This window comes from Aptenodytes patagonicus, chromosome 1 (assembly GCF_965638725.1).
Source record: "Aptenodytes patagonicus chromosome 1, bAptPat1.pri.cur, whole genome shotgun sequence".
Lineage (NCBI taxonomy): Eukaryota > Metazoa > Chordata > Aves > Sphenisciformes > Spheniscidae > Aptenodytes > Aptenodytes patagonicus.
Window position 1 is genome coordinate 141717188 of NC_134949.1, and position 17145 is coordinate 141734332.

At 39.9% G+C, this 17145-nt stretch overlaps 1 protein-coding gene across 4 annotated transcripts in view; it reads right to left on the minus strand.

Moving 5' to 3' along the window:
- GLRA2 (glycine receptor alpha 2) overlaps window positions 1–17145 on the minus strand; it is a 129269-nt gene that overhangs the window by 21041 nt on the left and 91083 nt on the right. For 3 of the 4 annotated variants that reach the window (XM_076357267.1, XM_076357257.1, XM_076357276.1), the window contains one exon: window positions 8945–9094. In XM_076357267.1, coding sequence (XP_076213382.1) covers window positions 8945–9094 — 150 coding nt within the window. Of the gene's footprint in view, window positions 1–6917; window positions 7038–8944; window positions 9095–17145 lie in introns of all 4 variants that reach the window. The other variant, XM_076357250.1, reaches the window with a different exon arrangement.

Below are 17145 nucleotides of genomic sequence, written 5' to 3' on the forward strand. Positions count from 1 at the left end.
AGGTAAATTTTTAGTGACCTGTGGCTGGGCTTGGCAAGGAGTTTTCAGATACTCCCAACTTGAAATGGGTCTCTGTGAGAACTCTGGGAAGACTCAGCAACAAGCATTCAGAATATGCGGAGCTTCAAGGTGTTTATTCCTTCCAGTGTAACTCTCTCTAGCCCCCTCCTCATGTTGTAGCAAGGAAAATCTCCTTTCCCACCTATCCATCTACTCCCAGTTGGCCAATTGCTTCTTTTGTGCAAGATAGATTAGTGTTATTACAAAAAAAACCCAAAACCAAAAACAAAAACAAACAAAAAAACCCCCCAAAACAGGCAGCAATTGAAATACCAAAGTATGGATATCCATATTTACAGTAAATAGCATCTTGGTCTAGCAGTAGATCAAGTGAAATAAACATGTCTGATCATCAAATCAAACTAAATGTGTCAGAATCAGGCTCTGACTAATCAGTTCACCATAAGCAATGGCTGTTAACTTGAACAGAAATTACTAAATGATGTTTTCCTGCTGGAAAAAAAGATAGAGAAACAAATGGCTTCAACACCACTTTTTTAAAAGTACTATAAAAACTGGATTTTACTGGAACCCATGAAGTTTTTTGGACCTTGAGACAGCATGAGGTTTCAACAGTCTAGTTAATATAATTTGGTTTTGCACAATGTCATTTGGACAACATCATTACAGAATGCTTCACAATTAATTACATTCAAATAGCGGCTTCTATCCCTTGTGGAGAATGGGATTAATTGGGTCAGATGTAAATATGCATTTCATGGATCCTACTGAACACTTGCCCATCTCACCAATTTACCATGTAATTTGATACAAGTGGTGTACTATGCTCTGGAGATGAGCAGGGCAAGCACAGTTGCAAGTCAGGGTAGAATACACGGATACAGCAGTGCTGGTATTCTCAGCCTGCATTATGCTTGGCTCTAACTGCGCAAGCCTTTCATTCTCTTGCAGAAATACTGATTTATATTTATTCATGCTGAAATACTCTGCTGTTGAAAATGAAGCTTGGGACAGAACTCAGAACTGATATGAAGCATTGTGACGGACCCCTGGCAACGTGGGGTCAGAAACTGTTCTCCTCCCAGGTGTCTTCACCCCCCATTGGAAAGAGGACCTGACCATCATTGCAGTGAGAAACCCTAAGACCAGGGCCTTAGCGGGTCCTGACTTTGGACAGGGAAACAATAAAGATAAGCTACCTACAGGGAAAGAACAAAGGAGCCAACTTTGGGGCAAAGTTGTTTCCTTGACCCCTTGTGCAGTCTAAGCCTAAATCTTGGGACTGCAACGGTTTTTCACTCTCTTTCTGGAGTCTTGGGTAGGGGCAGTTTAGGTTAAACATACTCCTCCTGAAGTCCCCTTTCTTCATTGTTTTATAATGCAACACATACTCAACTGGTTTTTTTCTATGCAATAAGGTGGGACAGAACATATCCAGCGAAAGAATCACCATTTTCTAAAATAATCTGGAAAATAAAAGCTTGTGCCTGTAGCAGGTGGTTCTTGAAAAGCTACTTCTTGTTGCTTTAAAGCATCAAAAATAAGAACACTGGCTCTTTCTAGCTTCCTCTGCCCTATTTTCAGTTTGCACTCTCCCCTAGGTATAATAAAAATGAGACATTTGCACCCAGCTGGAGAGTACCTTTCATGAGCTGGAAAACTGCAGAGTTCATTTCTGGTGTGTTTCCTGCTGTTCATGAGTAACTACCAGGATAAACTCACTCAAGTGAAGTGCAAACTTCAGTCCCCAAGGCTTGTCAGTTCAGAGCTGATCCTTTCCGCCACTGCGTGCAGGGTAGGTACAAGAGAGGACTCAGAGTTTCTAAAGCAAAGAAACACTACTGAGCAAACAAGAAAATCTTTATCGAGTACGCCTTCTGGCTTTTCCAGTCCTACCTGTCCCAGGTGGTGCAGCATACAGTCATTTTGTTGTCCCAGATCTGAAATATTGTAATATTACTGTTCTGTAGCCCCCTTAAACTTAGTTTTATGATGCTTATATCCTGTTTATATCTTATTTAATATTAAGGAAAAACTTGCTAAAGTACTTGCAAGCTGACCGACATGAGTCATTATACTGTATCATGTCCTACTTGCTGCTTTGGTGCTGTGCCTGGTCCCTACGGTTTGATAACCTGTCCCCTGCTCTCACTGAATACTCTGTGTTGCACCGCTCTGATCGTTGCAGTGGATATAAAGATTCACTATTCTGCAGCCTTGCCAACTCCCCATCAGTTCTCCACTTCTCTGGTTTCCACCACCTCTAGACGAGGCATTTTTTCCCTGTCCTCCTTTTTTTTTTTTTTTTTCCCCCGGAACTATGAATTTTGTTCTCCTGATTTTGTTCTCCTGGCTTTGCCTCTACTCTGGTACCTGGATTCCATTACTTCAGCTTGCACACTTGTACTCTACCAGCTTTAATTAATGCCTAGATATTTGGGACTTGATATTTGGAGATCTTTCTCAGGAACTGGTATTACATGTTTCATAAATTAGTCTGCCTTTGATTACAGAATGTTTAATGTAACCAATTTTTTATTTGATTTTCAGAGTTCTCTCCCTTGAAACATAACTATCCTTTTTCTCTTTTGTTTCTTGGTTTGGGGTGAAAAATCCACCCCATATAGTCCATCATCTTATTATGTCTGAGGCTGTAAAACACATGAAACACAGATACTTGTTTTGAGGTTTTTTACCTTCTCTCCTCCAATAAGGGAGGGAAAAGCTTCCATTTCACTTTTCATGACACTTGTAAACAGTCCCTTATAAAAACCAATTTCTCTCTTCCACTGTTTCTTTGTCTGTGTTTGCTTTTCACTGGAAAATCTGCATTTCCAGTAAGCTTAGTCTGTCCACCTGGACAGACTGCTCTTACTAGATTTTTGATCCATTGCTTGAATATGACCCCCATGGCTGAACTGCTTCTTTTCCTACAGGTTACTCTTTCTTTGGAGACTCCTGTCTCTCTTTAGACTTGTGCCTAGAGCTAGACTAAGGATTTATATCCAGATGTTTTTCCAGTTTGAAATGATGTTTTTGTTTAAACGTTTAAACTCACTCTAGTAAGTCCATTTAATAAACAATAAAGATACTTTGACTGATGTTAACTAGGGCCATTCCTAGCCTATTCATGCTCACAATAAAATGACAGACGAGGACATTCAGATGAAGTCACAAGGTGACATGGCAACATGTTGAAATGTATCGTGTCTATTATTTAACTATGCGGGACTGTAACTTCCAGATAAATGATCGTTTTTGTGTATTTATCTTCTGCTGGATTTTTTCTGTGCAGTTACCTTAAAGTGCTAATACAGTTGCCCTGGAGAAAGAAAAGTAACCACAATATCTCGAGGGTATTTATCTACAGCAGAAGCTACGTGCTCTTTAATCCGTTAAGTAAGCAAGATGTGTGTGAAAGAGAAAGCCATTCAGACTCGGATTCCTATTTTTCACAATGAAACTCATGTGCCTGAGCTCGCCTGGTGAATACCAAAAATAGCTCAACAAAAAGGGCTTTCCTTGGGCACTTCCATTATTCACATGATGCGGCACCTTACATAACGCGAAGCGCGCGCGTCATCCCGCCGAGTGCGGTGCACACAGATGCTAGCAGGCAAAAATTTCCACGGGGGACAGTAGTACCAAGTGTTTTAAAGGCAAAGTCAGGCTAAAGGCACTGATTTTTTTCAATGGGCAAGGCTAGAAATCTTAGAAAATTGTTTGGGGGCTCTGACGGAGGGATTTCAGTATGATTAAAATGGCAGAGAAGGCCTTTGAAAATAGCTGCTATTCAACGCGTACCTCTTCTCCTTTTTAAAGATGGAAATATTGTATCATCTTGACAGTCGCAGTGACTTTGGGCGCTTGGGGTACCTGCCTTGCCACCTGCAGCTCCATCCAGAGACCAGCAGTCCTCTGAAGCACTCGTCCGGGTGCCGCCATCTTTGCTCAGTGGAGTTATTCTTTGCTGCTGTAGTCACTTAGTCTCAGTCCCAGCTCTTTCATTTGAAAATGCCATTTGTGCCTCCCTTTGCTAATCTGCATGCATGTGAACCCCCCTGGCTGCAGCATTGTTATTTGTATTGCTCTGTGTTCCCTGCACATGGGATTAAAGTCTGTCACAGCCTCCAGCTGCACAGTTTTTTGTTCAAGCTATAAAGTGTTACTTTTAACACTAACGGTCCCAAACTTAACCCCTATTCTTGGTCACAGTGGTAACCATCACACGTATAATTTAGGAAGTCATCTTTGAGATGATGGTATGAATACTAGTGTACTGTGAGTAATTTTTTCCACTGATTATATAATAATTACTGTTTTCAAAAAGCGTTGACTGAACCTCTGTAAACAGAGTTCTGCATCCCTGGAAACACACCATTTTGAAAAATAAGCAAATCTTGTTTGATTATTACATATCATATTTAAAAATGAAGTTCTTTCTTTCAGGTGATCTGGCACTATGCAAATTTAGATTTTAATATAATGAAACTGTACTACATCCGCAGTACCATCAGACTCACAGCTTCTGCAGCCTGTACTCTATGCAAAAAGTAGTATCATGATATATAAGAAATAGGCAACCATTTCTCTCAGTAGTGAAGTATTGCTACTGTTGGGTGTATTTCACTGTGAGCAGGAAGACTACACAAATCTTTAGGACAATCATTGAATGCTTCCTCCAACAGAAACCGCATGGGGAAGGCAGACAGGTTGAAGCACTGATTACTTGAGGATGTAGGGATTTATGCTCTATGGAAGATGGCAACAGATCCTGATAGTGCAATCTGTTCTAATGCAATGACAGATCAATGGTTCAGCTGTAAATACAATTTCTGGACCATCAACAACACAACCCGGACTTCCCTAGAGAAACATTAACCAGTCTGATCTTTGGCTTAAGAGATCTGATGGTCTCTTAAGGTGTCTTGTGCTTTCATGCAATGCTCTGAAGGTTGCACCGCTATGAAGACGACGACCCAGCAGAAGCAATAATGAAAGCAGTGACAGAGATATAAGCTTACAAAACTGAGAAGAGTATTTTTCTTGTTTTGTAGATCTAGCTGCTAAACCCAGGAATCCTGGTCAGGCATGGTTTGGTGCCTATTTTTTCTCTCCCCAGATTAGCACTGAATGATGCAGTATAAATATTAAATCACGTCTCTTTTACACTGTCTCCTCTTGACTGTGTCACAGTCACTTGCCTGTGACTTTTAGATTCGCATTCACCATAAACCCTAGTTCAGTGAGCAATACCTCAACAAGTCAAGCTCCCTGCTTGTGAGGCTTCTTGTGGCACCACAGGCTATGTTGCTCTGTTCTCCTCTGCACACAAATGTCCTTCTCTTGAGCAGAAAAGTACCAAGCTGCAGCTATGGTAGCATTGGTCCAGAAACCTCCATCTTGGTACGTCTCCTCTGTTCACCACTCAAGAGCGCATCGCTTCTGTGGTGGGAGTTCTCCAGGGGAAATCAGCGCCAGTGCAGCTCCAGCTCTTAGGGCTTTGCAGCAAAAGTACTGCAGCAACATGGCCCCTCTGTGCACAGCCCTGGCTGTATATGTAATACACAATATTCAAAAGCAGAAGAGAGGTTTCTGCAAGTGTTCCTTAGAGAGAGGGTAACCGAGCCTTACGTGAACCTTAGCTGGACTACTAGCACTTTGTGACTGATAAGACACGCAACACCGAGTACTTACTTGGACTGTTTTTGTAGTTGTATGGCATTAGCTTTCCAGTGACAGCATAGTAATATCGGTCCTATCTTCTAGAGAGACCCTGATTTTTTTCTTTTTCTGTTCAGTTTTGTATATGTGTAAATATGATTATTTCTACAGTAGAAAGTATCCAGAAGTGAAGGTTCTCTTCTACTGCTTGATATCATAGCTCTGAAAGTGAGCAATTTATTGCATTGCAAACCCTCTATCCTAATTTTGCTGTGTAACATGAACTGTGATTTTTGCTTTGATTTTTGAAAGCTACTAATTCCCTTCACAGTGTACAAAATCCATTGAAATAATCTGCATCTTATAATCACATAACTTTACAGACCTTGATCAAAGTCAGAGGCCCATTACAGCTCAAGAGCTGCTTAGGCAATATTTTTGTTCTGGGAAATCAGGTCCTGAGAGATTTAAATCCTCGTCCCATTTTATTTAAATGAATAAATTTCATTTCTCAGCCACCAGTACCAAGCAGTGAGCTGCACACTAAGCTCATTTCTCTCTCCATCACTGATTTTATTACCTCCATAACTCACCCATAATCTGAATCTATCAGCTGCTATCATATTGCTTCATATCTGCTACACGTTATGCTCTGTAAAAGATTTCAGCTCCATGGCTCTTCTCCAAGCAAGTTAAAAGAAACCAACGAAATAGTTTTTCATTCATAGATATTCATACTCCACTAAGCAGGGCTCAGGACATTACAAGGAGGAACACTGCAGGTTGACGGTTCAGGAATAAATATCATACCAATAAAAATGCATTTCATTATACATACCAAGTTTTGTTGGAATGCGCTCATCTGAAAGAATCCTCCAGAGATGGGATTTTCTGTCTCAAGGCATTTTGTATGCTCCTGTCCCCCCCATTCACCCTATATTTATACAGGACCGGGCTACCAAATATACGTTTGCTTTCCTTGGGGGGTTTGGAATGGGGGTGGCACAAGCCAACCATGGAAAAAAGCAAGCATAAGGATGGGCCCCAAGAATGTACAACATGAAACTGCTGTTCATGCTGGGGACAGTATTGTATATTTTGTGAGGACATATAGCAAAGAGAATACAAGAGACTACTAGTGATGCCATCAAAATCAACCATTTTGCTGATTTATGACATCATTGCACATACTAAAACTCTCTCTTGCTTTCTCTTTCTCACTACAGTTTTACCCTCAAACTTGAATTGCCGATCTGATTCACTGTCCCGTAAGCTGATGACTCTTTGCTCCGCAAGCCATTCATGCGCCGCACGGACTCGACGCTTTCATTCCCAACAGTCATAGTCTGTGCCTGTCCCCAGAGTGTCAGCATAGATAGCAGCAGCAAGAATGAGAATATCAGAGCGGTAACACAACGACACACATACACAACACGCAAAGAGAAGAATGGCTCAGTTAGAGAAGACCATCATGCAAAACAACGTGAATCACTTTCAAGACAAAATAAGCTGAGAAAATTGTGAGAGACAAACTCCAGTAAAGAGATGCAGAAAACACCTCCTAAAGAGATGGCCTTAGTAACATTATTCCCTATTTTGAAATCCGTGCAACCAGATTCATAGGAAAAGTGAAAGCAGGTCTGTGCAAATGGATAGGTGTCTCTTACTCCAGCAGAATATTTCCTTGTATTTAATTAGGGCATTACCCATTTTGCAAAGAATCCATGTACCAACTGGCTTAGGATAAACACAGGTCTTCTGGTGATTTGGTTTTAAGTAACTTTCTTTTAATAGTCACCAAAATAATCATTCCCACAGCAGATGAATGACCACTTCCATGGACCAAAACCTCATAATTTTTGAGTGATGCCACTGGATACTGTTACCTACCAATTGTGGCTTCTTGCCTACTTGTTAATCTCTAAAGAAGACATCGTATCCAAACCTGAAATTACAGACCCCATACAGCAGCTTCTGCTGCTGCCATGCTGTTTTTGGAAACAAAGGCTTCCAGCGGCAGTGCATCTGGCATGGGTGCCTGCAGACGGGCAAGCATTTCTGCTCTCTCTTGTAATCTAACCTTAACGGGAATCTCAATTCACCTGACAATAATATTAAACCAGAGGACAGCACTGGATTGCTTCCCAGAGCATCCATCAAATATTACATTAGCTACAGAACATTTATTAGACAGACCTGTCAAAACACAAATGCCCTGTGCCATTGTTGTCATCCCTCTTGTAAAGGAAACCATTATTTGTGGCTTGAAGCACTCGCGCAGCTCAAGCAAATATTTACTTCACCTAGCAAATGCATATGTACAGCGTAAACCTAAATGTTTCTACTGATACTGAAAACCAGTGACATAGATACAGGAAGGATGAAGCCTTTATAGTTGTGGGAATGATCACAACTGGACTAAAATTCAATTTAATGTCTATTCTTGTCTTTCCATTTACCAAAGAAAAAATCAGGAAAGGTGGACAGACTTCCTAAAAATATTTCTAGACTGACATCTGGGTTAAAAACAAGCCTCTCTCCTACATTTCAGTCACCGGTATAAAATGATGTGATAACGATACTCACAAATAGTCCCTTTGCTAAAAATTTGAAGTTAGTACCAGTAACAAACTGTGAAATAGTAGAATGTGGAGAGGAAATTGTCCTAATCCTTCTCTTTTTTAAAGTGGCCATGTTTCCTGGTTTCAGCTGGGAAAGACACCAGTCACTGGTGGTTTAGAAGTGAGGGCAGAACTGCTGAACTCTGCAATGGGCTACCCTAAGGAATCTCCCATTTTAGCATGACTAGCTAGGATAGCAATAGAAAAGACAGGTCTTAAGCATTTGCTGATGTCAGCACGTCTGGATGATGTCAAGGAAATAATATTGGTACTCTACCTATGTCATTGCTTCCAACTGTTCCTTATCTGCTGGTGGGTGCCACATAATAGCATAGTATTTGGGGATTAGAAGAAAATCTAATTTCACAGGTAAAGGTACAGCTGCCTCAGCAATTGCAAGAAGAGAATAGAATTCTTGGAATCAGTGACCAATCTATTGCCATTTAGCAATAGCTTCATAAACTGCAAATAAACCCAGCAGCCAGTTTTCAGCTCTTTATCAAGGAGTAAATCACTCAAAAGGAAACTTTAGAATAAGACTCTCCTGCAAGGGCAAGAAGAACTGAGGTGAGAAATCAACCGCACATCAGCATGCTGTCAGGGCAGACTCGGTCACCCCTAGTAAAGAGCAGCTGTACCTTGTTTTGTCGCCTTTGCCTTCTTCGAAGCCTCAGAAGCTCCTTGTGCTGCCGTGAAACAAAGTTGACTGCTGCATATTCCAGTAATGCAGCAAAGACAAAGAGAAGGCACACGGCCATCCAGATATCAATAGCTTTTACATAGGAGACCTATAAAGAAATAAGACACGGCATGTTATATTTCAAACTTCTTCATGAGCTGAAGATATTGACGTGAAAAAACAAACACTTTTCCGCACTGCATGAATTCCAGTTGTTCAATGAGGTGGGTTTTTTTCTTGTTTTGTGTTTTGGTTTGTTAGTTTATGGGCTTATAACAAATAAATAATCCAACTATTAATGGAAATGTGTGTTCACAAAGAATACACAAATTATGAGCTACTGCCTTTAGGAAAAGAATCAGGATTAGTCTAACGAAATACAAATGCTCTTACAGTCACAATCACAGCTTATCAGAAAGAATACAAATACAGGGCGTGATACAATACCTATTGAAAAACAGCTCTAGAAAGTTTATAATTTTCAGCTTTTTCATCTTTTATGAACCAATTACCGTATTGATTAATTAGTTATGTTTGGTATCCATAACCTCAAAATAAACTCAGGGTACTATATCCTATTGGTTGATATGACTTTACTAATATATGTGTTATTAAATATTCGATCCTAGTTGCATGACAACTCTATAAGAAAAATAAACCTTCATAGATATTATCTACTACAAATACCCAAATACCAAATGCCTCTGTTCTAGTAAAAGCCTATTCTGATTTGAATTGACTGGTCCACAATAAAATCAGATGTATTGCAGCACTGCAGTGTCACAAGATTTTTATCGTATTACCCACACAGTGGGCAAAACAGTAGCCAATTAATGAGCTATACAATATGCATATTGTCCTCCATAGCTGTATTTGGTCTCTGCCTTTCTTTGTAGTCTTGCAGTTTTTAAGCAAAGATCTTATGATTAGGCAACAGCAGGTTGTCTCTTTTGTTTATCAGGTATTACATCCAGGGTGGAATTAAAATAATCTGAATTGTAATGTCTACAATGTACACGTGAGATAGTTGCCTAAACTCCTTTGATATTAATAAATCAAGGGATGAAGAACAGGCATTTCTAGGATGCAATGCATCTGAACTGTTTTAGATGTCTTCCTTGGGATGTGATGAATGACACCCAAATAGTGCTTCTTCATCCTCATGTCTGTAAAGAGGAGCTTAGAACCACTGTCTAAGCGTAGACACACAGGGCTTTACTCAGTTGTGTAAATAAAAGCATCACGTACTGCCACATTAGGTACATAGCCTCCATTTGCTAATCCAGCAGAGCACAAATGTCCAGTATTATACTAACCAGTCCTCTGGAGATGTCTCAGATACCCAAGGTCACCTCAAATGGCACCGCCACACAACTGAATCAAGATAAGCAAAAAGGTTTGTACCTAAACTCTGAAAAATTATAATCAAAGGTATTTGATTATAGTCTGAATAATAAAATTAAAGTCTGAATAATGCCCAGCAGACCAAACATTTCAATGCAGTCAAAACATACAGTGGTCTGAAAAGACAGCAGAAAAGGATGTGTTGTGCATCTAACACTCTAATGTTTCCAGTCTCCACCTTGGAAAACTCCACCTCTACCCTTTGCACACACTGTTCAAAATGACCTTGCTGTTATGGTCGTGGCTACCATTTCATGATGAAGGGAAGCACACCTATTTCAGTAGATTTTGCTCTTGTTTACCATGTGCTTGAATAGCATCACTTTTCAAAGTCTGTAGAACATTTTTTGTTAATGTCAAATGTAATATACTGCACTATGTGCTCCAGCAAGCAATATGAGCAGAGGAACTGGCGTTTAAAGCATGGCAGAAAGGGTACAGAGCTCCATCCTGCAGATCCTGAATACTGAGCAGGACATTTCAGAGGAGTCAAATACTGCTATTCAGCCTGCACCACGGGAACGTACATTTCTGTAGCTGAGGCTATACTCCAGCTCCACACTGCCATGCCCACTGCAGTGCCCACAATACAACATGCACAGGCTGAGATGTAAGAGGATGATCTAACAGGCTAAGGTGTCACTATGAATCTATGCCTTTCAATTAGATACACAGCAGGTATGCATTTTTCTCTCCCACACATAAAAAAATCTTACAAGTTACATCTTTACTGAACAGCTGTGAAACCCAGTGAAAACTCAACAATGTCCCAGACACTCTGTGCCACAGGTTGAGGCGCAGTAGGAATCAAGTCACTGTAATTTCTGTAAAATGCAGCTGAGTTTAGATTGTTTGTTACCTTCCTTGAAGGAGCAGCTTGTTTTCCTTTACAAAGGCCCTTAGGAGACGTATTAGACATGCATAAACAGCTGGACTGCGCTGCCAGAGACAGCACAATGCAGGGTGCTGAAGCTACAAGAATCAGCATGTCTGACTGTGCAAATCCTGTCCTAGTGGGCTTAAAGCAGGGAGGGCAAAATAATAAAGGAAGCCCTGGGTTAGCCTTCCTGCCACTTACACAGCGCTGCCGTAAATGGCATCCACACAACTGCTGAGCCAGCTGGATTATTTTAATTCCAGCCTGCTGGGCTGGAATCAGAGGATCATGATATACTTGGCAGGTACGTAGCTTGTTTTATTGTTTAGCCGTTGCCATACCATGGCACAGCTTTAAGTGTGAAAACAGCACATTAAAAATAAATAAATGGAGAAGTCCTGCTGATCCCTTTGTTTTCAAATCATTTTACATAATTTTATCTATGCATCCCCAGTATGTACAGAATTATGCTGCTAAAAGCCTAAAAGCCCATGCAATTTTCTGAAGTCAGACTTTTTTCTAGGCATCCCTATGCATGGAAAATGACGTGGATCTATTACACCAAGCCTAGGAGGGCCTCATCTGGTACACGTTTCCAAAGAAGTCCTAAAGTGAGTGCCCAGATTTTAGACCAGCACTTTGGTATCTAAAGCATGAGCAATGCAAAGATTTGGTGGATTTTAGGGTCTGTGTCTGCTTTAGCTGACTCTAACCTGTGTCTTCCTTCAACTGGGAAATGGTCACATCTACCAGATCGTAGACTGATCTGAAGTGAACCTCTCTCAACCACCCTTGCTGAAGCTGTTCCACTTTGTATGAAAACACTTAAAAATCCATTGGTTTGGGGACTAGGAACAGAGTCTCCCCTTCCTAGATGCAAATCTTAAGCAGTGGAATATGAAGTCATTTTGTCTCCGTGTCCCAAACACACGCAGGGATTGAGAAGGCCCTATCACAGAGTATTTCATGGTGCTTGAACAATTTCCTCAGTGAGATGAGCACAGAAAGGATGTGAATTTGATCTGCACGTTCCAGGTGAGTGCTATAACCACTTGCCTGCCAGATGCTGTACCTTCTTACTGTAGTGTCTCACATGTCAATGAAATGCCTTTTTCTAAGAGCTCCTCAGCCATTTCCCATTTATCTCCACAGGAAGCTCTTCACTCAGCAGGCTCTAGTGTGCACCTCATTCCTAGGTGCTTATTTCTCCTTTGCACTATACAAGGAACCTTTCACATCTAATTTTCAGTTAAAAATATTGCTGAGTGGCACACTTGTAGGAGCTGGGGTCTGCAAAACTCAGTACTTCGTGATATCATAGGCACATCCATTGCTTTGAGAGGTTCTTCTACCAAACTCAAAAACAGTGTTACCAGCTACGTTTTTTCCCAGCTCATAGTATAGCTTCAAAACTCATATGTTTGCTCAACTAAAAGGCTTACATCACCTGCTTTGGTAAGGACTTATCAAACAATACTATATCTCCAGCTTCTTTAACTACCATGTCCATGCTCCATGCTCCATAGTCACTACTGTGTACATGTAGGACAGTATAGACCCTGATTTTTTTGGAGAAGGTTTCATCTCACCTAACTTAAAACATATTATGTACATGTGTTTTTTTTAAATTAATGGTAAGAAATTAACATTTTTTGGACAAAATGTATCTAAGTGGAAGGCAGATATCTATACTATAGTCAAATGAACTGTACCCTAAAAATTCCAGTCTCTCATTTTTGACCAAGACTGGAGTTTTGGGTGGCTATTTCAGGTATATATGTCTGCTTGATATAGACCTATGTTGTTTAGATAAAGCCTGTGAATCATCTCTATTAGCTAGTGTCTTTATATAATCCTAAACAGAATAGAGCAGAAGAAAACAAGTTACCCACACAAGCCTATGTAATAGAGACTGTTACCTGAGCATTTGCCACCTTTCCCATAATTTCACTTGCAGGACAAAATGCAAGGTGTGCAGTAACACCACAAATTCAGAGTAGACATTATCAAGCTACCAAGTAGTAATAGTTGTTTTTTCAAAGGTAGACCTTGTAAAACTTTCTCTGAAAAGCCTGTAACCCCACCAGCACACTGGCTCCATTTACTTTGCAGTAGTTTTACAAGTGGATGTTTGCAAACTCTGCCTCGTTCAACGTTACCATGTTCAGAGAGCACATGAAGATTTTCTTGCCCTTTTCTTTCTTTAAATAGCTGCTCCACTTTTTACTGCATGTTGCAGAGCTTCCTCTCTAATGTTGTTTGGGGAGAGGGGATTTAATGGCTCCCACCAATAAAACCATAAATTATATCAATTATTCAGATGCTCTGTAAATGTTTTAGGGCCAGCTAATGAGGGAAATTTTTCAGAGAGAGAGCTGTCAGCACCAAGAGCCAAGTATGACAAGGCTGAGCACAGTAAATGTGACAAAGCAACTCCTTTCCCCTCATAATTTTAATCATTTGTTATTTGGCCATGCCCACTATGTAAATAAAAGACCAGTTTATGCTCTATACAGCACTGCTGTAGCATCAATGACCCCAGTGAATGGAAATGAAAGTCTAAGGAGGATCACACTGTTGATGAAGGCCTTGCAAAGATTAAACCTTCCACTTTTCCAGTTCTTTTTATTTCAGCACTGTGACTCTCTCACAGCTTCTGGGTACCTTTTGGAATATCGCTGTGTGTCACCACCAGAACAAGGCATGCTTTTGTGGAGAGAAGCTGGGGGAAAATGTGGTCATGGGTCCCGCAGTTGAGCAGCTGTCCTTTGTTGACGTTTGTGAATCAGCCCAAATGTGAGCTCTATTTCTGCTATAGCACCAGCCTCATGAGACTCCAGACAACTGCTTTAACTCTCTGATTCAGTTGAACAGGTGTAAAATGGAAATAAAGACACATCCATTCTCTCCCAGAGTTCTGCATTGTGAAAATGACTTCAATATGCAGTGCAAGGTGCTCAGCCTGTCTTAAAAAACATATATTCCCTCATTTTGGTCGATAGGATCACATGAAAAAATATCTTTGACTTGTCATATGAAGCCCCAAACCTCTACTTTTGCACAATACCACATTCTAGGCAAGATTTTTTTAAAGAAGAAAATTTTCAGCTACTGGAAAATGTTACAATTTGAAATTAATTTCTCCTACGCATTAAAAGAATGTCTTCAGGGAAAAAGTTTCAGAGAATTTTTCAGATTGGAAATGTGGAAATAGAACAAAGTAATGTTTTAAATCAAAACTGAAACAAAAGTTATGTAAAACTGCCTTCCAGTACAAGACATTGATGTTGCATTAAATTTCACTTTATTTTTTTTAATCCAAAGCACTTACATGAAATTCTGTTATCATAAAACTTACTGGGTTTTTTTTGTTTTCCAAATCTTGAATTCATAAAGAAATTGATGGTTCTTTCCTGCATATCAGCTTTATATAGCTGAAGCTGAAAGCACCAGTCCTGGTTTCATCACATTTTCCAGGCAGAAAAGTTTCTGAATGAAGAGCAGGCTGTCAGCTGCTAGTACAAGGAAAGTATTTTCTTTTTATCTTATTTTACCCTGGATCTTTCTTTTCACCCGAATATTTCACCCCCATGAAATATCATCATTCTAAAACAAATTCATATCAGAAAATGCAAATTACTCTCCCAGTCCTAAACCCTCAGTCATTTTATACTATTCTGTTGTTGCAACACTTTCCAGTTAATTATCTTTCACAGAAATTTAAAGGGTCATAGTTACTGTGCAATAGCTTGATGGGTCAGGTCAACAAGACTTTTTAGCTTAGTGGACAATACGGCATAAAACAGAAAGTGGTTTAGATTCCACCAAGTTTAAAATTAATGGGATTGATCACCTGGTGAGAAAAATCTTCATGAAGTGTTCAGGAGAGGGCAAGTAAAGCAACTGTCCATCACAGCTGGCTTTGGGACCTGTTCTCGAAGGAGGCTGCTTCTGCAGGGGAGGGAATGATAATGAAAGCTTTCATCTTCCAGACCGTGGTAAATGTTTGTTTGCGTCTTCAAGACTTTAATGTCCATATTCTTTCCAAAATGTACTTTGCAATGAAAAAGGTTAAGCTGTCAGAGCTACTATTCTGTTACTGGAAAATAAGCACTCATAGTAATGGGGAGATTTTGACAGGAGATGGTTCATTGGTGAATGAGTCCTGTGGAAGTTGTAGGTGTCCTTCATCACCTCACTTACTGCATTTCTAGGTGGTTTGGGAAGACAACCAGCCTGGCTGGTGACCTTCTTTCCTTTTGAGGTGAAATGGGGCTAAAATCAAGTCCCAAATGTCCCACCCAGGAACCAAGCTACTACCCTTAGAGTAAAATGCCTGTTCTGAGATGACAACATAACTAATTTGGTTTGTTTGCTGGATGAATGAAAAAATGACAATATTTGGTGAATGTGAAACACACTTTTTCCAATTATTTTAATACAGCAACTCTATTTTTTTTTAATTGACTAAAATATTTTGTTCAACTTTTTTTTTTCTTTGAGAAACATCTACTTCATCTTCAATTTTTAAATGAAATGTGGACAATTTTCAAAACAAAACAAGAAACAAGCAAGAAATATTTAACTTAAAATTGCTGAAACAAACTTCCCCACCCTCCCTCCATTATTCAGATTCCATCTGAAAGTATCCACCTAACTCAGCAGGGACTCACAAGTTGTTCCAGTCACCCAAAATTGCCTTTTTCAGTGAATAAACTATTCATCCAATTTTTTTTGCTCTATTTTTATCACTGGTTCTGCCAAGTCATGAGATGCTAAACCTCCTACACACTGCTGATGCAAACTAAATGCCAACTGCATTCAAGCCAGGAAAAGTATGGAAACCATTTACGGTTTGTTTTCCCTTCAAAGATGAAGGAAAATTTTCTTCAAGTCTTTGAAGATGCTCAGGGAGTTAAGGTATTTACAAAGATGCTCAGAGACCGGCCCCTGGAGCAAGATGCTCCCCACCTTCAGAGTGTGGCTGGCCCCCAAGAAACTGCAGGTATTATGCAACACTTTGTGAACCTCTGCAACACACGGATAACACCTGATTCAGATGTTACAGAACTGTGTTATAGTATGTCCTGCAGGATGTGATAAAGGGAGCACAGAACAGTAACTGCACACCAGAGACTGATGTTTCTTTAAATTATGTAACTCTATGCTATATGACACATTATAAAAAAAGTAAACTTGTGTTCCAGGTAAAGGAAAGCTATTCTAGAGAAGCAATAAAATATTTCTTTTTAGCATGGGCTGTGTCTATTCACACTTTATGCTCCTTCTTCTCAAACAGCAATTTCCACCTTTGAAAAATGTAATCCCACAAATACAGAATCAGTTATCAGACTGGTGAAGCCAAGACTGATTGTTTTTCCTTCCCAGGGGCATATGAAGTATTGGCATGTTCATCATGTGTCATTTTGTGCAATCATATGGTGTAGTTGCCTTGTATTTCCCATTCCTGACAATTCATTCTTTCTGTACAGGAAATTTAGACAGGATGCACCATTTCCACTTCAAAAGCCCTTGACTTCCTTGAAAATAGTGTGACTATTTTTCAGACAAAGAAAAAAAATCTGAGCAATAGCTTAAGATAGTTTTTCTCATCAAGCAGGTTACAGCTGAGAAAACAAAGGCTTGTGCTTTGGACAGATAATTGTGTTGATTCTCAGCTTGGGAGCAAACTGGGTGATTTTATTTTTCATTGATAATGCAGGGATGGGCTGACCTCTGCTACTGGGAATGAAGTAACACTAATTGAAATTGTAACCAGGGTCAAAAGCCCACTTTTGCAAACAGGTAGTCAACTGTGTGTTGTATCACTTTTCACTAAGATGACAATAAAGTGGAAATGTCTCTTATATCTAGGCCAG